Source organism: Nerophis lumbriciformis, unplaced genomic scaffold (assembly GCF_033978685.3).
Source record: "Nerophis lumbriciformis unplaced genomic scaffold, RoL_Nlum_v2.1 HiC_scaffold_45, whole genome shotgun sequence".
Taxonomy (NCBI): domain Eukaryota; kingdom Metazoa; phylum Chordata; class Actinopteri; order Syngnathiformes; family Syngnathidae; genus Nerophis; species Nerophis lumbriciformis.
The window spans coordinates 302,501-327,500 of NW_027316587.1; the positions used below are offsets into that span (position 1 = coordinate 302,501).

General features: G+C 36.0%; 1 protein-coding gene across 1 annotated transcript in view; it reads right to left on the reverse strand.

The window, feature by feature from the left end:
- LOC133579764 (vascular endothelial growth factor receptor kdr-like) overlaps window positions 1-25,000 on the reverse strand; it is a 101,477-nt gene that overhangs the window by 9,950 nt on the left and 66,527 nt on the right. Inside the window, exons 15-17 of the mRNA XM_061934116.1 lie at window positions 22,224-22,348; window positions 21,940-22,018; window positions 12,428-12,531 (exon numbers count right to left, since the gene is read on the reverse strand). Coding sequence (XP_061790100.1) covers window positions 12,428-12,531; window positions 21,940-22,018; window positions 22,224-22,348 — 308 coding nt within the window. The remainder of the gene's footprint in view (window positions 1-12,427; window positions 12,532-21,939; window positions 22,019-22,223; window positions 22,349-25,000) is intronic.

Sequence of the window (25,000 nt, forward strand, 5' to 3'; positions counted from 1 at the left end):
GTAATATGTAAAATATACACACTGCAAGTATACATATATATATATAATGTAGTAACATACACCTTTATAACAATATGTAATATGTACAATATACACACTGCAATTATATATATAATGTAGTAGCAGACACCTTCATAACAATATGTAATATGTACAATATACACACTGCAAGTATATATATAATGTAGTAACAGACACCTTCATAACAATATGTAATATGTGCACTATACACACTGCAAGTATATATATAATGTAGTAACAGACACCTTCATAACAATATGTAATATGTACAATATACACACTGCAAGTATATATATATATAATGTAGTAACATACACCTTCATAACAATATGTAATATGTACAATATACACACTGCATTTATATATATAATGTCGTAACAGACACCTTTATAACAATATGTAATATGTACAATATACACACTGCAATTATATATATATAATGTAGTAGCAGACACCTTCATTACAATATGTAATGTGTACAATATACACACTGCAAGTATATATATAATGTAGTAACAGACACCTTCATAACAATATGTAATATGTACAATATACACATTGCAAGTATATATATATAATGTAGTAACAGACACCTTCATAACAATATGTAATATGTACAATATACCCACTGCAAGTATATATATATATATATATATATATATATATACATGTATATATATATACATACATATATACATATATATATATACATATATATATATATATATATATAATGTAGTAACATACACCTTCATAACAATATGTAATATGTACAATATAAACACTGCATTTATATATATATATAATGTAGTAGCAGACACCTTCATAACAATATGTAATATGTACAAAATACACACTGCAAGTATATATATAATGTAGTAACAGACACCTTCATAACAATATGTAATATGTACAATATACCCACTGCAAGTATACATATATATATATAATGTAGTAACATACACCTTTATAACAATATGTAATATGTACAATATACACACTGCAATTATATATATAATGTAGTAGCAGACACCTTCATAACAATATGTAATATGTACAATATACACACTGCAAGTATATATATAATGTAGTAACAGACACCTTCATAACAATATGTAATATGTACAATATACACACTGCAAGTATATATATATATATATAATGTAGTAACATACACCTTCATAACAATATGTAATATGTACAATATACACACTGCAAGTATATATATATATAATGTAGTAACATACACCTTCATAACAATATGTAATATGTACAATATACACACTGCATTTATATATATAATGTCGTAACAGATACCTTTATAACAATATGTAATATGTACAATATACACACTGCAATTATATATATATAATGTAGTAGCAGACACCTTCATTACAATATGTAATGTGTACAATATACACACGGCAAGTATATGTATAATGTAGTAACAGACACCTTCATAACAATATGTAATATGTACAATATACACACTGCAAGTATACATATATATATATATATATATATATATATATATATATATATATATATAATGTAGTAACATACACCTTTATAACAATATGTAATATGTACAATATACACACTGCAATTATATATATAATGTAGTAGCAGACACCTTCATAACAATATGTAATATGTACAATATACACACTGCAAGTATATATATAATGTAGTAACAGACACCTTCATAACAATATGTAATATGTGCACTATACACACTGCAAGTATATATATAATGTAGTAACAGACACCTTCATAACAATATGTAATATGTACAATATACACACTGCAAGTATATATATATATAATGTAGTAACATACACCTTCATAACAATATGTAATATGTACAATATACACACTGCATTTATATATATAATGTCGTAACAGACACCTTTATAACAATATGTAATATGTACAATATACACACTGCAATTATATATATATAATGTAGTAGCAGACACCTTCATTACAATATGTAATGTGTACAATATACACACTGCAAGTATATATATAATGTAGTAACAGACACCTTCATAACAATATGTAATATGTGCACTATACACACTGCAAGTATATATATAATGTAGTAACAGACACCTTCATAACAATATGTAATATGTACAATATACACACTGCAAGTATATATATATATAATGTAGTAACATACACCTTCATAACAATATGTAATATGTACAATATACACACTGCATTTATATATATAATGTCGTAACAGACACCTTTATAACAATATGTAATATGTACAATATACACACTGCAATTATATATATATAATGTAGTAGCAGACACCTTCATTACAATATGTAATGTGTACAATATACACACTGCAAGTATATATATAATGTAGTAACAGACACCTTCATAACAATATGTAATATGTACAATATACACACTGCAAGTATATATATATAATGTAGTAACAGACACCTTCATAACAATATGTAATATGTACAATATACCCACTGCAAGTATATATATATATATATATATATATATATATATACATGTATATATATATACATACATATATACATATATATATACACATATATATATATATATATATATATATATATATATATATATATATATATATATATATATATATATATATATATAATGTAGTAACAGACACCTTCATAACAATATGTAATATGTACAATATACACACTGCAATTATATATATATAATGTAGTAGCAGACACCTTCATTACAATATGTAATATGTACAATATACCCACTGCAAGTATACATATATATATATAATGTAGTAACATACACCTTTATAACAATATGTAATATGTACAATATACACACTGCAAGTATATATATATATAATGTAGTAACATACACCTTCATAACAATATGTAATATGTACAATATACACACTGCATTTATATATATAATGTCGTAACAGATACCTTTATAACAATATGTAATATGTACAATATACACACTGCAATTATATATATATAATGTAGTAGCAGACACCTTCATTACAATATGTAATGTGTACAATATACACACGGCAAGTATATGTATAATGTAGTAACAGACACCTTCATAACAATATGTAATATGTACAATATACACACTGCAAGTATACATATATATATATATATATATATATATATATATATATATATATATATATATATATATATATATATATATATATATATAATGTAGTAACATACACCTTTATAACAATATGTAATATGTACAATATACACACTGCAATTATATATATAATGTAGTAGCAGACACCTTCATAACAATATGTAATATGTACAATATACACACTGCAAGTATATATATAATGTAGTAACAGACACCTTCATAACAATATGTAATATGTGCACTATACACACTGCAAGTATATATATAATGTAGTAACAGACACCTTCATAACAATATGTAATATGTACAATATACACACTGCAAGTATATATATATATAATGTAGTAACATACACCTTCATAACAATATGTAATATGTACAATATACACACTGCAAGTATATATATAATGTAGTAACAGACACCTTCATAACAATATGTAATATGTGCACTATACACACTGCAAGTATATATATAATGTAGTAACAGACACCTTCATAACAATATGTAATATGTACAATATACACACTGCAAGTATATATATATATAATGTAGTAACATACACCTTCATAACAATATGTAATATGTACAATATACACACTGCATTTATATATATAATGTCGTAACAGACACCTTTATAACAATATGTAATATGTACAATATACACACTGCAATTATATATATATAATGTAGTAGCAGACACCTTCATTACAATATGTAATGTGTACAATATACACATTGCAAGTATATATATAATGTAGTAACAGACACCTTCATAACAATATGTAATATGTACAATATACACACTGCAAGTATATATATATAATGTAGTAACAGACACCTTCATAACAATATGTAATATGTGCACTATACACACTGCAAGTATATATATAATGTAGTAACAGACACCTTCATAACAATATGTAATATGTACAATATACACACTGCAAGTATATATATATATAATGTAGTAACATACACCTTCATAACAATATGTAATATGTACAATATACACACTGCATTTATATATATAATGTCGTAACAGACACCTTTATAACAATATGTAATATGTACAATATACACACTGCAATTATATATATATAATGTAGTAGCAGACACCTTCATTACAATATGTAATGTGTACAATATACACACTGCAAGTATATATATAATGTAGTAACATACACCTTCATAACAATATGTAATATGTACATTATACACACTGCATTTATATATATAATGTCGTAACAGACACCTTTATAACAATATGTAATATGTACAATATACACACTGCAATTATATATATATATAATGTAGTAACATACACCTTCATAAAAATATGTAATATGTACAATATACACACTGCAATTATATATATATAATGTAGTAGCAGACACCTTCATTACAATATGTAATGTGTACAATATACACACTGCAAGTATATATATAATGTAGTAACAGACACCTTCATAACAATATGTAATATGTACAATATACACACTGCAAGTATATATATATAATGTAGTAACAGACACCTTCATAACAATATGTAATATGTACAATATACCCACTGCAAGTATATATATATATATATATATATATATATATATATATATATATATATATATATATATACATGTATATATATATACATACATATATACATATATATATACATATATATATATATATATATATATATATAAAATGTAGTAACATACACCTTCATAACAATATGTAATATGTACAATATACACACTGCAAGTATATATATAATGTAGTAACAGACACCTTCATAACAATATGTAATATGTGCACTATACACACTGCAAGTATATATATAATGTAGTAACAGACACCTTCATAACAATATGTAATATGTACAATATACACACTGCAAGTATATATATATATAATGTAGTAACATACACCTTCATAACAATATGTAATATGTACAATATACACACTGCATTTATATATATAATGTCGTAACAGACACCTTTATAACAATATGTAATATGTACAATATACACACTGCAATTATATATATATATAATGTAGTAACATACACCTTCATAAAAATATGTAATATGTACAATATACACACTGCAATTATATATATATAATGTAGTAGCAGACACCTTCATTACAATATGTAATGTGTACAATATACACACTGCAAGTATATATATAATGTAGTAACAGACACCTTCATAACAATATGTAATATGTACAATATACACACTGCAAGCATATATATATAATGTAGTAACAGACACCTTCATAACAATATGTAATATGTACAATATACCCACTGCAAGTATATATATATATATATATATATATATATATATATATATATATATATATATATATATATATATATATATATATATATACATGTATATATATATATACATACATATATACATATATATATATACATATATATATATATATATATATATAATGTAGTAACATACACCTTCATAACAATATGTAATATGTACAATATAAACACTGCATTTATATATATATATAATGTAGTAGCAGACACCTTCATAACAATATGTAATATGTACAAAATACACACTGCAAGTATATATATAATGTAGTAACAGACACCTTCATAACAATATGTAATATGTACAATATACCCACTGCAAGTATACATATATATATATATAATGTAGTAACATACACCTTTATAACAATATGTAATATGTACAATATACACACTGCAATTATATATATAATGTAGTAGCAGACACCTTCATAACAATATGTAATATGTACAATATACACACTGCAAGTATATATATAATGTAGTAACAGACACCTTCATAACAATATGTAATATGTACAATATACACACTGCAAGTATATATATATATAAAATGTAGTAACATACACCTTCATAACAATATGTAATATGTACAATATACACACTGCATTTATATATATAATGTCGTAACAGATACCTTTATAACAATATGTAATATGTACAATATACACACTGCAATTATATATATATAATGTAGTAGCAGACACCTTCATTACAATATGTAATGTGTACAATATACACACGGCAAGTATATGTATAATGTAGTAACAGACACCTTCATAACAATATGTAATATGTACAATATACACACTGCAAGTATACATATATATATATATATATATATATATATATATATATATAATGTAGTAACATACACCTTTATAACAATATGTAATATGCACAATATACACACTGCAATTATATATATAATGTAGTAGCAGACACCTTCATAACAATATGTAATATGTACAATATACACACTGCAAGTATATATATAATGTAGTAACAGACACCTTCATAACAATATGTAATATGTGCACTATACACACTGCAAGTATATATATAATGTAGTAACAGACACCTTCATAACAATATGTAATATGTACAATATACACACTGCAAGTATATATATATATAATGTAGTAACATACACCTTCATAACAATATGTAATATGTACAATATACACACTGCATTTATATATATAATGTCGTAACAGACACCTTTATAACAATATGTAATATGTACAATATACACACTGCAATTATATATATATAATGTAGTAGCAGACACCTTCATTACAATATGTAATGTGTACAATATACACACTGCAAGTATATATATAATGTAGTAACAGACACCTTCATAACAATATGTAATATGTACAATATACACACTGCAAGTATATATATATAATGTAGTAACAGACACCTTCATAACAATATGTAATATGTACAATATACCCACTGCAAGTATATATATATATATATATATATATATATATATATATATATATATATATATATATACATGTATATATATATACATATATATATATATATATATATAATGTAGTAACATACACCTTCATAACAATATGTAATATGTACAATATAAACACTGCATTTATATATATATATAATGTAGTAGCAGACACCTTCATAACAATATGTAATATGTACAAAATACACACTGCAAGTATATATATAATGTAGTAACAGACACCTTCATAACAATATGTAATATGTACAATATACCCACTGCAAGTATACATATATATATATAATGTAGTAACATACACCTTTATAACAATATGTAATATGTACAATATACACACTGCAATTATATATATAATGTAGTAGCAGACACCTTCATAACAATATGTAATTTTGTACAATATACACACTGCAAGTATATATATAATGTAGTAACAGACACCTTCATAACAATATGTAATATGTACAATATACACACTGCAAGTATATATATATATAATGTAGTAACATACACCTTCATAACAATATGTAATATGTACAATATACACACTGCATTTATATATATAATGTCGTAACAGACACCTTTATAACAATATGTAATATGTACAATATACACACTGCAATTATATATATATAATGTAGTAGCAGACACCTTCATTACAATATGTAATGTGTACAATATACACACTGCAAGTATATATATAATGTAGTAACAGACACCTTCATAACAATATGTAATATGTACAATATACACACTGCAAGTATATATATAATGTAGTAACAGACACCTTCATAACAATATGTAATATGTACAATATACACACTGCAAGTATATATATAATGTAGTAACAGACACCTTCATAACAATATGTAATATGTACAATATACACACTGCAATTATATATATATATAATGTAGTAGCAGACACCTTCATTACAATATGTAATGTGTACAATATACCCACTGCAAGTATATATATATATATAATGTAGTAACATACACCTTCATAACAATATGTAATATGTACAATATACACACTGCAAGTATATATATAATGTAGTAACAGACACCTTCATAACAATATGTAATATGTACAATATACCCACTGCATGTTTATATATATAATGTAGTAGCAGACACCTTCATAACAATATGCAATATGTACAATATACACACTGCAAGTATATATATAATGTAGTAACAAAAACCTTCATAGCAATATGAAATATGTAGAATGCGATGTGGGTGGACGAAAGTGAGGAAACCCGGCTGACGTACAGGTTGAAAATATAGGCTGGCTAAGGCTAAACTTCTACAGAGTCTGTAACTTTATAATGCTACATATGCATTTTGACAATAAAGGGCTTTTCTATTCTGTATCATGTAAATAATGCTTCTGCTCAGTTCAATGCTATAAACTAAGCTACATCGCGAAGGTAATGACGGATTATATAACTTACTCATCTATTGCCAAACACAGTAGACACTGACCCAGTTAAAAGTTGTATTTTTAGGAAAAAATGTTTTCGTTTTGCCGTAGGACGATTACGCTATTTTCTTACAGTAGAAGACTAAGCTGGCTACACAACAAATCGAGCCAACATTGCTGACATATCATCTACACATTTCTAACCCACTTTTATTAAAGTACTTCATTACTCACCGTTTCATTTAGTTAGCGGCTGATGTCCATCCGCAATCGGCAGTGTTTTAGCTTCTTGTATATCACTAATCTTTGGCTCCATGGCGACAAAGTACGTTTCTTACAAGTATCATTATCCCTGCAGGTCAAGGAATAGCTAAACATGCTTCACTACACACCGTAGCTCACCGGCGTTACAATGTAAACAAACGCCATGGGTGGATCTACACCTGACATCCACTGTAATGATACCAAGTACAAGAGTGTATCTAGTCGATACAACTATGATTTTTTATCGTCACAAAATCTTTAATTTAAAAAAAAATTATATTATGTTTATAAATTCAGGAAATACGTCCCTGGACACATGAGGACTTTGAATATGACCAATGTATGATCCTATAACTACTTGGTATCGGATCGATACCTAAATGTGTGGTATCATCCAAAACTAATGTAAAGTATCAAAGAAGAGAAGAATAATTGATTATTACATTTTAACAGAAGTGTAGATAGAACATGTTAAAACAGAAAATAAGCAGATATTAACAGTCAATGAACAAGTGGATTAATAATCAATTTTTACAGTTTGTCCCTCGTATTATAGACAAAATAATAGGTAGATAAATGACACAATATGTTACTGCATATGTCAGCAGACTAATTAGGAGTTTTTGTTTGTTTACTTACTACTAAAAGACAAGTTGTCTAGAATGTTCACTATTTGATTTAAAATTGTTCTTCGATTACAATAATAAACATATGTTTAATGTACCCTAAGATTTTTTGTTAAAATAAAGCCAATGAAGCAATTTTTTGTGGTGCCCTTAATTTAGAAAAGTATCGAAATACATTTTGGTATCGAGACAACCCTAATTTCTATCATATATGGATAATCCACTGACGTCACACGTGAACAAAATTCCAAACAGCACAAAGGAAGGCAAGATTTTTTTATAAATATCTCCGCAATGCCTCCACGGTTTGATTTCAAATTTTTCGGCCCTTACGACATTTTAGTTTTTGAAAAAATAAAAAAATTCTGCCATTTTTGGGTTTTGTCGGGACTCCTGGTGAATATTAGACATTGTCTGTTAATCAATTCCTCCTTTGAGATGAAGAATGATTTAAGTGCTTATTTGGAGCCAGCAGAACCAGAGACAATAAAAATAATAATTGAAAAAAAATTCTTGCAACATGCATTTATTTGCAGATAGATCACCATCGCACTTTTTTTCCCCCATTGTAGGTGGCACTGCAGGAGTGCTTCTACATTGCCCAGCAGTACACATAGCACAATGCCACGGGTCGGAGCACGATGACATGAACGTGGAGGGAAATCAGCGTCTCCATGGCGACAGTCAGTTGTACATGCAAAAACCTCATGCAAGTTATTTTATAAAAGGCTACTGAAGCTTCCCCCCCCCCCCCTGAAGTGGTGGACACTGGGAATGTACACTTTTCCTTCATGACCTCAGTAGAAATGTGAGGGAGATGAAATATTTTTCTCACGCATAAACAAACTGTAGGGGGCCACATTATTGTTAGAACATCATTAAAAAGTACATGTTGCATGGTAGGGGACATTTCCAGTCCCAGCTTACATTTATTGCCCTCTCACATCTTAAATTGATTCTGATGAGCTACAGATTGCGGAGAGAGCGGACCACCGTAGGCCGCCATCAAGTGATAGTTAAGAGACATGAGTCATACTATAAATCATTTTTTTGCTGGGAATGGCAATAAATAGCATTTTAGTCCTAAAACTAAACAGTGACACATTCAACCGGGTGTTGTTGGGCCTCCTCGGAATGGCATTTATAGCATGTGCACAATTACAGGCATGCGAGCACCCTTTGAGAAACAAAAAAAGGGAAACGGAGAGAAGAAGAAAAAAAAAAGGAACATTTCCATCACGCCACGCAAAACCCCGAAAGACAATTTAGAAAATCAAGGCTACATTTCCTGCAATTTCCCTTGTGGATCATTAAAGTTTGTTTAAGTCTAATTGACACTATATTTTACCTTTAAATGCATTCTTATCTACCAACCTCTTTTGGCTGTCTTTTTGACATGATTCATTAGTACCGCGGTACTACAAACCCCGTTTCCATATGAGTTGGGAAATTGTGTTAGATGTAAATATAAACGGAATACAATGATTTGCAAATCATTTTCAACCCATATTCAGTTGAATATGCCACAAAGACAACATATTTGATGTTCAAACTGATAAACTTTTTTTTTTTTGCAAATAATCATTAACTTTAGAATTTGATGCCAGCAACACGTGACAAAGAAGTTGGGAAAGATGGCAATAAATACTGATAAAGTTGAGGAGTGCTCATCATACACTTATTTGGAACATCCCACAGGTGTGCAGGCTAATTGGGAAAAGGTGGGTGCCATGATTGGGTATAAAAACAGCTTCCCAAAAAATGCTCAGTCTTTCACAAGAAAGGATGGGGCGAGGTACACCCCTTTGTCCACAACTGCGTGAGCAAATAGTCAAACAGTTTAAGAACAACGTTTCTCAAAGTGCAATTGCAAGAAATTGAGGTATTTCAACATCTACGGTCCATAATATCATCAAAAGGTTCAGAGAATCTGGAAAAATCACTCCACGTAAGCGGCATGGCCGGAAACCAACATTGAATGACCGTGACCTTCGATCCCTCAGACGGCACTGTATCAAAAACCGACATCAATCTCTAAAGGATATCACCACATGAGCTCAGGAACACTTCAGAAAACCACTGTCACTAAATACAGTTGGTCGCTACATCTGTAAGTGCAAGTTAAAGCTCTACTATGCAAAGCCAAAGCCATTTATCAACAACATCCAGAAACGCCGCCGGTTTCTCTGGGCCCAAGATCATCTAAGATGGACTCATGCAAAGTGGAAAAGTGTTCTGTGGTCTGACGAGTCCACATTTCAAATTGTTTTTGGAAATATTCGACATCGTGTCATCCGGACCAAAGGGGAAGCGAACCATCCAGACTGTTATCGACACAAAGTTCAAAAGCCAGCATTTGTGATGGTATGGGGGTGGATTAGTGCCCAAGGCATGGGTAACTTACACATCTGTGAAGGCACCATTATTGCTGAAAGGTACATACACTTTTTGGAACAACATATGCTGCCATCTAAGCGCCGTCTTTATCATGGACGCCCCTGCTTATTTCAGCAAGACAATGACAAGCCACATTCAGCACGTGTTATAACAGCGTGGCTTTGTAAAAAAAGAGTGCGGGTACTTTCCTGGCCCGCCTGCAGTCCAGACCTGTCTCCCATTGAAAATGTGTGGCGAATTATGAAGCGTAAAATATGACAGCGGAGACAGACGACTGAAGCTCTACATAAAACAAGAATGGAAAAGAATTCCACTTTCAAAGCTTCAACAATTAGTTTCCTCAGTTCCCAATCGTTTATTGAGTTTGTTAAAAGAAAAGGTGATGTAACACAGTGGTGAACATGCCCTTTCCCAACTACTTTGGCACGTGTTGCAGCCATGAAATTCTAAGTTAATTATTATTTGCAAAAAAAAATAAAGTTTATGAGTTTGAACGTCAAATATCTTGTCTTTGTAGTGCATTCAATTGAATATGGGTTGAAAAGGATTTGAAAATCATTGTATTCCGTTTATATTTACGTCTAACACAATTTCCCAACTCATATGGAAACGGGGTTTGTATACCAATACCGGTATACCGTACAACCCTAGCATGCACAGTATATACATGCGAGTGTGCAAAATAGCATTGTACTCACGCCAGAGCCATGATGCTCAGAGGTCGGCCAGCCAGCGACTCGAGTCTCTTCAGAGTATTCATGTTGTCAGACGAGAGGCCCATCCCGCTGTCGGACTGTCCGCCCTGTCCAACATAAAAGATCCATCATGTCAAACGCCGTCATAAAAAGCTGCAGCAACTACCATAAATTCCGGACTATAAGCCGCTACTTTTTTCCCTACGCTTTGAACCCTACGGTTGTTCTTCGCTGACGGCCATAAAGCAAATACTTTTCATTAAACACATGCAAAGACACTTAAAATGGTGTGTTATTGTTTGTGCTATGGCGCCACCTTTTGGACGAGTTCACTCACGACAGGGCGAATGCCTACAAGTCTTCTAATTGTCCATAGCGTTTCTACTCGTATGGATTCTCCGTCCATCGCTCCAAGCAACGTTTGTAAGTTTTACAATACAATTAAAACAACTCTTACTTACTTAACCGTCCCATGTGTGATGTCCGTAGGAGTGTTTTCATGCATATTTGTACGTGCTATCGTAACGTAATGAAGCTAGCGTTGTTGGCGTTAGCTAATATGCTAATACGTTTACAAGTGTCTGTGTTAGTATTATTACTTACAACTGCATTCTTTTTGTAATGTTTCAGTCTTGTAAATTCACCAAAACGTCACCGTATAGTCTGTTTAGCTGAGTGGACTTCTAGCTTGTGGGTCCATGTCGATGTCTTCTGTTTTGTTCGATCAGCCGTTTTACTGTCGTGTTACAGACCCCGTTTTTTAAAACGAAGCACCAGGTTTTTCAGCAATTGAACATGTAAAAATTTGGAAAAAAAAGAGCACCATTTAAAGATGTTTTAGTTTTTAAAGAACTGAAATATGATGAACAGAGTTGACATAAATACATAACCCATTCATCTAAATGAATCACTATGTCTGTTTCAGTCACTATGTTATTTAGTCACTACAGTAAATATGTTCACATCAACAGGAACCACATGGGTTAGCCTACTCTATACAGTATTTACAACATTACTAGTGTTCACTTTATAGCCACAGATTGTTTATCTAGTTATTGACATTATTTACACATTACTTTGTCTGTTTCAGCCACTATGTTATTTAGTCACTACAGTAATTACAACTTGTGTTCACATCCACAGGAACCACATGGGTTAGCCTACCCTATACAGTATTTACAACATTACTAGTGTTCACTTCACAGCCACACATGGTTCATCTAGTTATTTACATTATTTACACATTACTTTGTCTGTTTCAGTCACTATGTTATTTAGTCACTACAGTAATTATGTTCACATCCACAGGAACCACATGGGTTAGCCTACTCTATACAGTATTTACAACATTACTAGTATTCACTTCACAGCCCCAGATAGTTGATCTAGTTATTGACATTATTTACACATTGCTTTGGCATTTTTGCTTTCCTTCCTGGCAAATTTCTGAGCAGCTTGCATTTTCCTTTTTGTTTCTGCTTTAGTTGATTCTGCCTTGGATTTTATAGCCAATTTCTGTCTCTTCGACTCCCTCTTTGACTCCATGGAGACATAGATGATGTTTTACAGATCATCTTCGAGTCACTTTCTGACAGTCGCTTCAGGATGCGCCGTATTGTGGGCGGTCTTATTTACGTGGCTCACCTTCAACAGCGTCTTCTCCCCGTCATCTTTGTTGTAGCGTGCAAGGACGGGAGTGGAAGAAGTGTCAAGATGGCGCTAACTGTTTTAATGACATTCAGACTTTACTTCAATCAATAACGGAGCAGCATCTCCTCATCCGGAAACAACGACAAAGCCGGAAACCGTCCTACCGGAACTCTCTAATAACTAAAGTTCCTTGGGTGGATTATGTAAACTCACTACACCGGTATGTTTTAGTGCTGTCATGGCGAGTTTACTGACAGATATAAGAACTTTACACTACTTTATATTAGAAATGACAACAGCGGAGGATGAATGTCCCAAAATAAGTACAGAATAATAAGAAGCTTATTGACTACGGTGTCGCCACAGCCTACAAAGGCGGACGTGCGCATTTTTTCAGGATTTATGCAGATCCCAAATACAGATCAGCAGAAGGTAAGAAAAGTTAATTTTGCATAATATTGCCAAACAAAACGCCAGATAATATGTCTTACCATATACACACACCATAATAATACTCCTATGTTGAAGCACAGTACAATCCATCAAGTGGTGTGGCTTCATAGCTTACCAAAGTCCTACTAAAACATTTTGATAGATTTTTGAGCGCCGTGTGTAATGTTCTATATTGCAGTCTACTGTGGCCTAGTGGTTAGAGTGTCCGCCCTGAGATCGGTAGGTTGTGAGTTCAAACCCCGGCCGAGTCATACCAAAGACTATAAAAAATTGGACCCATTACCTCCCTGTTTGGCACTCAGCATCAAGGGTTGGAATTGGGGGTTAAATCACCAAAAATGATTCCCGGGCGCGGACACCGCTGCTGCTCACTGCTCCCCTCACCTCCCAGGGGGTGAACAAGGGTGATGGGTCAAATGCAGAGAATAATTTTGCCACACCTAGTGTGTGTGTGACAATCATTGGTACTTTGACTTTAACACGTTTGTCTTATGTGTGACTGCCATCTACTGGTCACACTTATCATTACACCATGTACCAAATAAAATTGCTTCAAGGTCGGTAAGCAAAACCAGAATTATTCCGTACATTAGGCGCGCCGGGTTATAAAGCGCACTGTCGAGTTTTGAGGGGAAAAAAATTATTTTGAGTGCGTCTTATAGTCCGAAAAATACGGTAATAATTTTTAATGGAAAACCGCAGTTTTTACCACTGCCATCCATCCATCTTCTTCCGCTTATCCGAGGTCGGGTCGCGGGGGCAGCAGCCTAAGCAGGGAAGCCCAGACTTCCCTCTCCCCAGCCACTTCGTCCAGCTCCTCCCGGGGGATCCCGAGGCGTTCCCAGGCCAGCCGGGAGACATAGTCTTCCCAACGTGTCCTGGGTCTTCCTCGTGGCCTCCTACCGGTCGGACATGCCCTAAACACCTCCTTAGGGAGGCGCTCGGGTGACATCCTGACCAGATGCCCGAACCACCTCATCTGGCTCCTCTTGATGTGGAGGAGCAGAGGCTTTACTTTGAGCTCCCCCCGGATGACAGAGCTTCTCACCCTATCTCTAAGGGAGAGCCCCGCCACCCGGCGGAGGAAACTCATTTCGGCCGCTTGTACCCGTGATCTTGTCCTTTCGGTCATAACCCAAAGCTCATGACCATAGGTGAGGATGGGAACGTAGATCGACCGGTAAATTGAGAGCTTTGCCTTCCGGCTCAGCTCCTTCTTCACCACAACGGATCGATACAGCGTCCGCATTACTGAAGACGCCGCACCGATCCGCCTGTCGATCTCACGATCCACTCTTCCCTCACTCATGAACAAGACTCCGAGGTACTTGAACTCCTCCACTTGGGGCAAGATCTCCTCCCCAACCCGGAGATGGCACTCCACCCTTTTCCGGGCGAGAACCATGGACTCGGACTTGGAGGTGCTGATTCTCATCCCAGTCGCTTCACACTCAGCTGCGAACCGATCCAGTAAGAGCTGAAGATCCTGGCCAGATGAAGCCATCAGGACCACATCATCTGCAAAAAGCAGAGACCTAATCCTGCAGCCACCAAACCGGATCCCCTCAACGCCTTGACTGCGCCTAGAAATTCTGTCCATAAAAGTTATGAACAGAATCGGTGACAAAGGGCAGCCTTGGCGGAGTCCAACCCTCACCGGAAACGTATCCGACTTACTGCCGGCAATGCGAACCAAGCTCTGACACTGATCATACAGGGAGCGGACCGCCACAATCAGACAGTCCAAAACCCCATACTCTCTGAGCACTCCCCACAGGACTTCCCGAGGGACACGGTCGAATGCCTTCTCCAAGTCCACAAAGCACATGTAGACTGGTTGGGCAAACTCCCATGCACCCTCAAGGACCCTGCCGAGAGTATAGAGCTGGTCCACAGTTTTTACCACTGGATTATCAAAAACCGTATCCATGACGGGAAAACCATAGTTATTGGCAGGTATGGCAAAGAGAGGGATCAAGCTTTTAACACACACTGTAGGTCAGAAAAAACGAAGAAAAACGGAAATTGTTTTATTAAAAAAAAAAGACAGATTTCCGACTATAGACGGAAAAATCACAGCTTTTATGTGGAATCTAAACCACATGTTTTGTTGTTTACTCTGCAGCCATGAGAAAAAAACAGCAACGTGAACGCCAAGTTACCATTGTGAAGGCAGCCTAGCAGCATTCGTGTCCTTCTCAGGGCCTTTTTAAAAAAAATAAAAAATAGGCTATATAACCCAGCTACTGTAAAAAAGTGAAGTGTGTTATGTTTTATTAGTGAACTCAAGGGGTCCTGATGGGGTTTTTTCAGCCCCAGAGTTTGAGTTTGAGTTTATTCGGAACATGCATGCATACAACATGACACATCACAGTTTCCAGTTTCTCTTTTCAACATGTTGGAAAAGGAGTAGGAAGAAGCAGAGCTTATTTAATCCTACCCCTTTTCTTTTACATAACAGTTGCTAAAACTTTTGTTCTCAATTTATTCACAATATGCTCCATAAGTAATCACAATACAAATAAATAAATAAACAAATAATACTCGGTGAAGTAAGTTACATTTCACACGGGGAGATGAGTAAGATTATTTTGAAAAAATGAACGGATGGATGGATGAAATAAATTCAGAATGTTTATCATGGTTCTTCTTCTTTGTACTTTGTAAACACTTTAAGTTTGAAGAGTTTCTTGAAGTGGATCATATTAGTACATTGTTTGATTCCACATACTGATTTACTTAGACTTAGACTTCCTTTTTATTGTCATTCAAATTTGAACTTTACAGTACAGATAAGAACAAAATTTCGTTGCATTAGCTCATGGTAGTGCAGAATAAAAAAGCAATAAGGTGCAGATATAAATAAATAGATTACTGTACAGATAAATATATTGCACTTTTGCATATGCATCCACATTTATGGATGTATGTTATATTGTCTTTATATTCCAGCCAGTTAATCCATTTTTGGGGGGAATTGAGGGGATTATTATGATGCGTTCAAGAGTCTGACAGCCTGAGGGAAGAAGCTGTTACAGAACCTGGAGGTTCTGCTACGGAGGCTGCGGAACCTCTTTCTAGAGTCCAGCAGTGAAAACAGTCCTTGGTGGGGGTGGGAGGAGTCTCTGCAGATTTTCTGAGCCCTGGTCAGGCAGCGGCTTTTTGCGATCTGAAGGTCTTAAGTGTTGTACGTGCATACAAATGTTTTAAATTACATTTTTCTCTAAGATTATATTTTTTGAGAAGAATTGTTGTATATTCTTGGGTAGCAGGTTGTAGTTTGCTTTGTGTATAATTTTAGCTGTTTGCAAATTCACTATGTCGTGGAATTTCAGTATTTTTGATTCAACAAATAAAGGGTTTGTCATGTCTGTGTAATCATGTTTTTGTTTTAAGTCATGTTTTTGTTTAGTTATAGGAATCTTTGGTTTCTGGCTTTTCACTCCCTCGTCTTGTTTGCATGATTACCCATTAGTTTCACCTGTTCCACGTTTGGACTCATTGTGCACTCTTGATTGTCACCATAGCAACCCATTAGTTTTCACCTGTCACGTCACGCACCTGTTTCACGTCTTGAGTCACGCACCTGTTTTCGTTAATCATGTCTGTAGTATTTAAGTTCAGTGTCTTTCAGTTTGTCTTTCTGACGACCTCACACCACATGTATGCTCTGTCCATTTTTTCATGTCCATGTTCACGCTGCTCCTTTTTTGTCCATGCCAAGTAAGTTTTCTTTATTCAAGCCATAGTTGCAAGTTTTGTTTGATTGTTCATAGTTTATTCTCCGCCACTGTGCGCGCTTTTTGTTTGATCTTTTTTTTGTATTTATAGTCTTTAAATAAATCATGTACCTTCATTCCCGTCTCGCACGAGCCAACTTTCCGTTGCATCCCGGAAAAGCAAACACCCAAGATCAAGTCGTGACAGGGTTTGTATGTTCTCTATATCCAACATTATATATTATTATTAGAGATGTCCGATAATATCGAGCTGCCAATATTATCGGCCAATAAATGCTTTAAAACGTATTATCGGAAATTATCGGTATCGGTATCAAAGTTATCGATATCGGTTTCAAAAAGTAAAATGTATGTCTTTTTAAAACGCCGCTGTGTACACGGACGTAGGGAGAAGTACAGAGCACCAATAAACCTTAAAGGCGCTGCCTTTGCATGTCGGCCCAGTCACATAATATTTACGGCTTTTCACACACACAAGTGAATGCCATGCATACTTGGTCAACAGCCATACAGGTCACACTGAGGGTGACCGTATAAACAACTTTAACACTGTTACAAATATGTGCCACACTGTGAACCCACACCAAACAAGAATGACAAACACATTTCGGGAGAACATCCGCACCGTAACACAACATAAACACAACAGAACAAATACCCAGAACCTCTTGCAGCACTAACTCTTCCGGGACGCTACAGTATACACCCCCCGCTACCCCCTACCCCCCCCCCCAACTATGCAGAGTCTGGGTGAGGCTGGGCCGCAAGAAAATATTTCTTAAAAAAAATGTTTGCATATTCCTCAGCATGTCTAGTTGTATAATGACGTTTCAAATTGTATTCCTTGTGCACCGCAACTTTATCTGTGCAAATAAGACACGTCGGGGTGCCCCTGTGCTCAACAAAGAAATATTGCATCTCCCACTTTTCCTGGAATTGTCTTTGCTCATCACTAGCCTTTCTCTTCACTGCAGGCTTTGAAAAAGACATGTTTGGGGTTGTGGAATATATTTGTATTTAGCCGACGCACGGAGGATAATGTTTTTTCCGCAATGTGTGTCGTTCCGCTTTTCCTCCCTACAGCAACACGGCGGTCGGCGGATAATAGCCGGGAAAGTACCGGGATAGCGAGCGCAAAAAAGTGATGGCTCCCGGAGTGTTATCCGGTGTGATATAGAAATATATGTAGTGTTCATCGTGTGAGGCAATGCAAATTAAACAATAAAAAAAACTAATAACGGTTTGAATTGGTCCAGGTTATCGGGGACTGTTATTACTCACGGACAGGCCTCGCGGTATGACTGCAGCCAGGCACGTAAGAAAACCCTCGTCTCCATGGCAACGTGTCTGTCGCGTTCACTCATTTGCCGCTTTTCCACTAACGCAAGGGTAGGCAATCCAGAACATTGAAAGAGCCATTTTGGACCCAAATAACACAACGCTGTCCAGACCTGGACAGCTGGTCAAGTGCTGGCTGTCCAGAGTCGGGACCCGGGGTGGACCGCTCTCCTGTGTATCGGTTGGGGACATCTCTGCCGCTGCTGACCCGTCTCTGCTCGGGATGGTCTCCTGCTGGCCCCACTATGGACTGGACTCTCACAATTAAGTTAGGTCCACTATGGACTGGACTCTCACACTATTATGTTAGGTCCACTATGGACTGGACTCTCACACTATTATGTTAGATCCACTATGGACTGGACTCTCACACTATTATGTTAGATCCACTATGGACTGGGCTCTCACACTATTATGTTAGATCCACTATGGACTGGACTCTCACTATTATGTTAGATCCACTATGGACTGGACTCTCACACTATTATGTTAGATCCACTATGGACTGGACTCTCACTATTATGTTAGATCCACTATGGACTGGACTCTCACAATTAAGTTAGGTCCACTATGGACTGGACTCTCACACTATTATGTTAGGTCCACTATGGACTGGACTCTCACACTATTATGTTAGATCCACTATGGACTGGACTCTCACACTATTATGTTAGATCCACTATGGACTGGGCTCTCACACTATTATGTTAGATCCACTATGGACTGGACTCTCACTATTATGTTAGATCCACTATGGACTGGACTCTCACACTATTATGTTAGATCCACTATGGACTGGACTCTCACTATTATGTTAGATCCACTATGGATTGGACTCTCACACTATTATGTTAGATCCACTATGGACTGGACTCTCACACTATTATGTTAGATCCACTATGGACTGGACTCTCACTATTATAAATAAAGTTGATTTGATTTGATTTGATGTTAGATCCACTATGGACTGGACTCTCACACTATTATGTTAGATACACTATGGACTGGACTCTCACTATTATGTTAGATCCACTATGGATTGGACTCTCACACTATTATGTTAGATCCACTATAGACTGGACTCTCACACTATTATGCTAGATCCACTATGGACTGGACGCTCACTATTATGTTAGATCCACTATGGACTGGACTCTCACTATTATGTTAGATCCACTATGAACTGGACTCTCACACTATTATGTTAGATCCACTATGGACTGGACTCTCACACTATTATGTTAGATCCACTATGGACTGGACTCTCACTATTATGCTAGATCCACTATGGACTGTACTCTCACACTATTATGTTAGATCCACTATGGACTGGACTCTCACTATTATGTTAGATCCACTATGGACTGGACTCTCACACTATTATGTTAGATCCACTATGGACTGGACTTTCACTATTATGTTAGATCCACTATGGCCTGGACTCTCACTATTATGTTAGATCCACTATGGATTGGACTCACACTATTATGTTAGATCCACTATGGACTGGACTCTCACTATTATGTTAGATCCACTATGGACTGGACTCTCACACTATTTTGTTAGATCCACTATGGACTGGACTCTCACACTATTATGTTAGATCCACTATGGACTAGACTCTCACACTATTATGTTAGATCCACTATGGACTGGACTCTCACACTATTATGTTAGATCCACTATGGACTGGACTCTCACACTATTATGTTAGATCCACTATGTACTGGACTCTCACAATATTATGTTAGATCCACTATGGACTGGACTCTCACACTATTATGTTAGATCCACTATGGACTGGACTCTCACACTTTTATGTTAGATCCACTATGGACTGGACTCTCACTATCATGTTAGATCTACTATGGACTGGACTTTCACAATATTATGTCGGACCCACTCGACGTCCATTGTATCCGGTCTCCCCTAGAGAAGGGGGGTGGGGAGGGGTTACCCACATCTGTGGTCCTCTCCAAGGTTTCTCATAGTCATTCTCATCAACGTCCCCCTGGGTTGTGAGTTTTTCCTTGCCCTTATGTGGGCGCTGAACCGCGGATTCCGTTGTGGCTTGTGCAGCCCTTTGAGACACTTGTGTTTTAGGTCTATATAAATAAACATTGATTGATTGATTGAACGCTGTCAAGCGCCATTAATATAAAACTTGCGGGCCGCACTAACATTAAACTTTCATATTAAGGTGAGAGCCGCGTGTCTGAGACCCCTGGTCTAGAACATGTTTTGCTTTATTCATTAAAAAACTCTGACGTGTTTCTTGCTACATAAAGTAGCAAGAAACACGTCAGAGTTTTAGAGTCAGGAGGAATGACTCACCTCATGACCCTCAGTTGTCCCGCTCTCCATTGTGACCTCGTCGAAGGTCTTCACACTCGCCGGACGGATCTTGATGTTCCTAAAGCAAAGACGATCAAAGTAACGAGTCGAAAAACACACACACACACACACACACACACACACACACACACACACACACACACACACACACACACACACACACACACACACACACACACACACACACACACACACACACACACACACACACACACACACACACACAAAAGCCATGAATCAAGAAACAACATTTGGAGTCTCACCATGTTCCCCCGGAGTGGCGCAGCGAGACGGGCCGGGTGGAGGTCTCCTCCGGCAGCTGGCTGGCAGAGAGGTCTCCCACCTTGGCCAGCAGGGCGGTGTTGATGGGTATGTAGTGTTTCCCCTCCTGCATGCAGCCACACAAACACAAAACATCTGGGTGATGCGGCGCTGACCCGTTGCACAGCATAAGGCGCCCAGGGCAGATTCATGGGCGACGCGGCGCTGAGATCGTTACACAAACACACGGACGGCTTGCGGAGCGCCGGCCAAAGGAAAGCGAGGCGGTGGCTCATAAATCAGAGACATTGTTCGCGTGGACAAAAGGCCGTGACGGGGCCTTCCTGCGCCTCAACAATGACGTTACTAATGAGGCTTTCGGGCTTTGTGTGCAGCTTTCATTCAACGTGTTGGGATTAGCCGTGTTTGTATTTGTCACACATTATATCGACCTCACATTTTGTTCTGATTTGAAGCCCTAATACAAACCCCATTTCCATATGAGTTGGGAAATTGTGTTAGATGTAAATATAAACGGAATACAATGATTTGCAAATCATTTTCAACCCATATTCAATTGAATATGCTACAAAGACAACATATTTGATGTTCAAACTGATAAACATTTTTTGTGTGTGCAAAAAATCATTAACTTTAGAATTTGATAAAGTTGAGGAATGCTCATCAAAGACTTATTTGGAACATCCCACAGGTGAACAGGCAAATTGGGAACAGGTGGGTGCCATGATTGGGTATAAAAGTAGATTCCATGAAATGCTCAGTCATTCACAAACGAGGATGGGGTGAGGGTCACCACTTTGTCAACAAATGCGTGAGCAAATTGTTGAACAGTTTAAGAAAAACCTTTCTCAACCAGCTATTGCAAGGAATTTAGGGATTTCACCATCTACGGTCCGTAATATCATCAAAAGGTTCAGAGAATCTGGAGAAATCACTGCACGTAAGCAGCTAAGCCCGTGACCGTCGATCCCCCAGGCTGTACTGCATCAACAAGCGACATTGGTGTGTAAAGGATATCACCACATGGGCTCAGGAACACTTCAGAAACCCACTGTCAGTAACTACAGTTGGTCGCTACATCTGTAAGTGCAAGTTAAAACTCTCCTATGCAAGGCGAAAACCGTTTATCAACAACACCCAGAAACGCCGTCGGCTTCGCTGGGCCTGAGCTCATCTAAGATGGACTGATACAAAGTGGAAAAGTGTTCTGTGGTCTGACGAGTCCACATTTCAAATTGTTTTTGGAAACTGTGGACGTCGTGTCCTCCGGACCAAAGAGGAAAAGAACCATCCAGATTGTTATAGGCGCAAAGTTGAAAAGCCAGCATCTGTGATGGTATGGGGGTGTATTAGTGCCCAAGACATGGGTAACTTACACATCTGTGAAGGCGACATTAATGCTGAAAGGTACATACAGGTTTTGGAGCAACATATGTCGCCATCCAAGCAACGTTACCATGGACGCCCCTGCTTATTTCAGCAAGACAATGCCAAGCCATGTGTTACAACAGTGTGGCTTCATAGTAAAAGAGTGCGGGTACTAGACTGGCCTGCCTGTAGTCCAGACCTGTCTCCCATTGAAAATGTGTGGCGCATTATGAAGCCTAAAATATCACAACGGAGACCCCCGGACTGTTGAACAACTTAAGCTGTACATCAAGCAAGAATGGGAAAGAATTCCACCTGAGAAGCTTAAAAAATGTGTCTCCTCAGTTCCCAAACATTTACTGAGTGTTGTTAAAAGGAAAGGCCATGTAACACAGTGGTGAACATGCCCTTTCCCAACTACTTTGGCACGTGTTGCAGCCATGAAATTATAAGTTAATTATTATTTGCAAAAAAAAAATTAAGTTTATGAGTTTGAACATCAAATATGTTGTCTTTGTAGTGCATTCAATTGAATATGGGTTGAAAATGATTTGCAAATCATTGTATTCCGTTTATATTTACATTTAGCACAATTTCCCAACTCATATGGAAACGGGGTTTGTACTAGTCTGATGGCGTCACTTCCAACAAAGCCAAGCGTGCGTGTGTGTGTGTGACTTCCTCTCTCGGCTACTGTGCTCCCTTCCAGCTTCTTCGGAGACCCGGCCTCCTTTTCCTGTGACGTTTGCTGCCTTTGTGACTCACTTTTGTCACGCAAAGCAGCTGACCTTTTCATGCTTAATGATGGCGCCGTCACCCGAGTGGCCGCTAAAAGCCATAAGCTCAGTTACGATGGTTCTAGCACACAGGTGTCAAACTCAAGGCCCGAGACATCATTTTTATCTGGCCCGCAAACACCTGGAAATGATATGTGTCAATAAAGTACCGTATTTTCCGGACCATAGGGCAGACCAGATTATAAGGCGCACTGACGATGAGCGGGTCTATTTTCGATCTTTTTTTCATATATAAGGCACATTAAAGGAGTCATATTTAATTATTTTTTCTAAGTGTAAAAGACTTCCTTGTGGTCTACATAACATGTAATGGTGGTTCTTCTATAACCCTAGCCCTATATAAACTTTGTGTATATATATATATATATATATATATACAGTGTTTCCCACAGGACGGGCATCTATTTGCGGTGGTGTGGTCGGGGGGCGGGGGGTGGGGGTGGGGGGGGGGGGGGGCGGCAGCGGCGATGACCAAGAAGAACGCGGAGTTGGAATATAATTACAACATTTTATGTACATATTTATATACAGATTTGAACAATTAGTGATTCACTGAAATATATTTATTAATTGTGGTTCTTACAAAAAATATA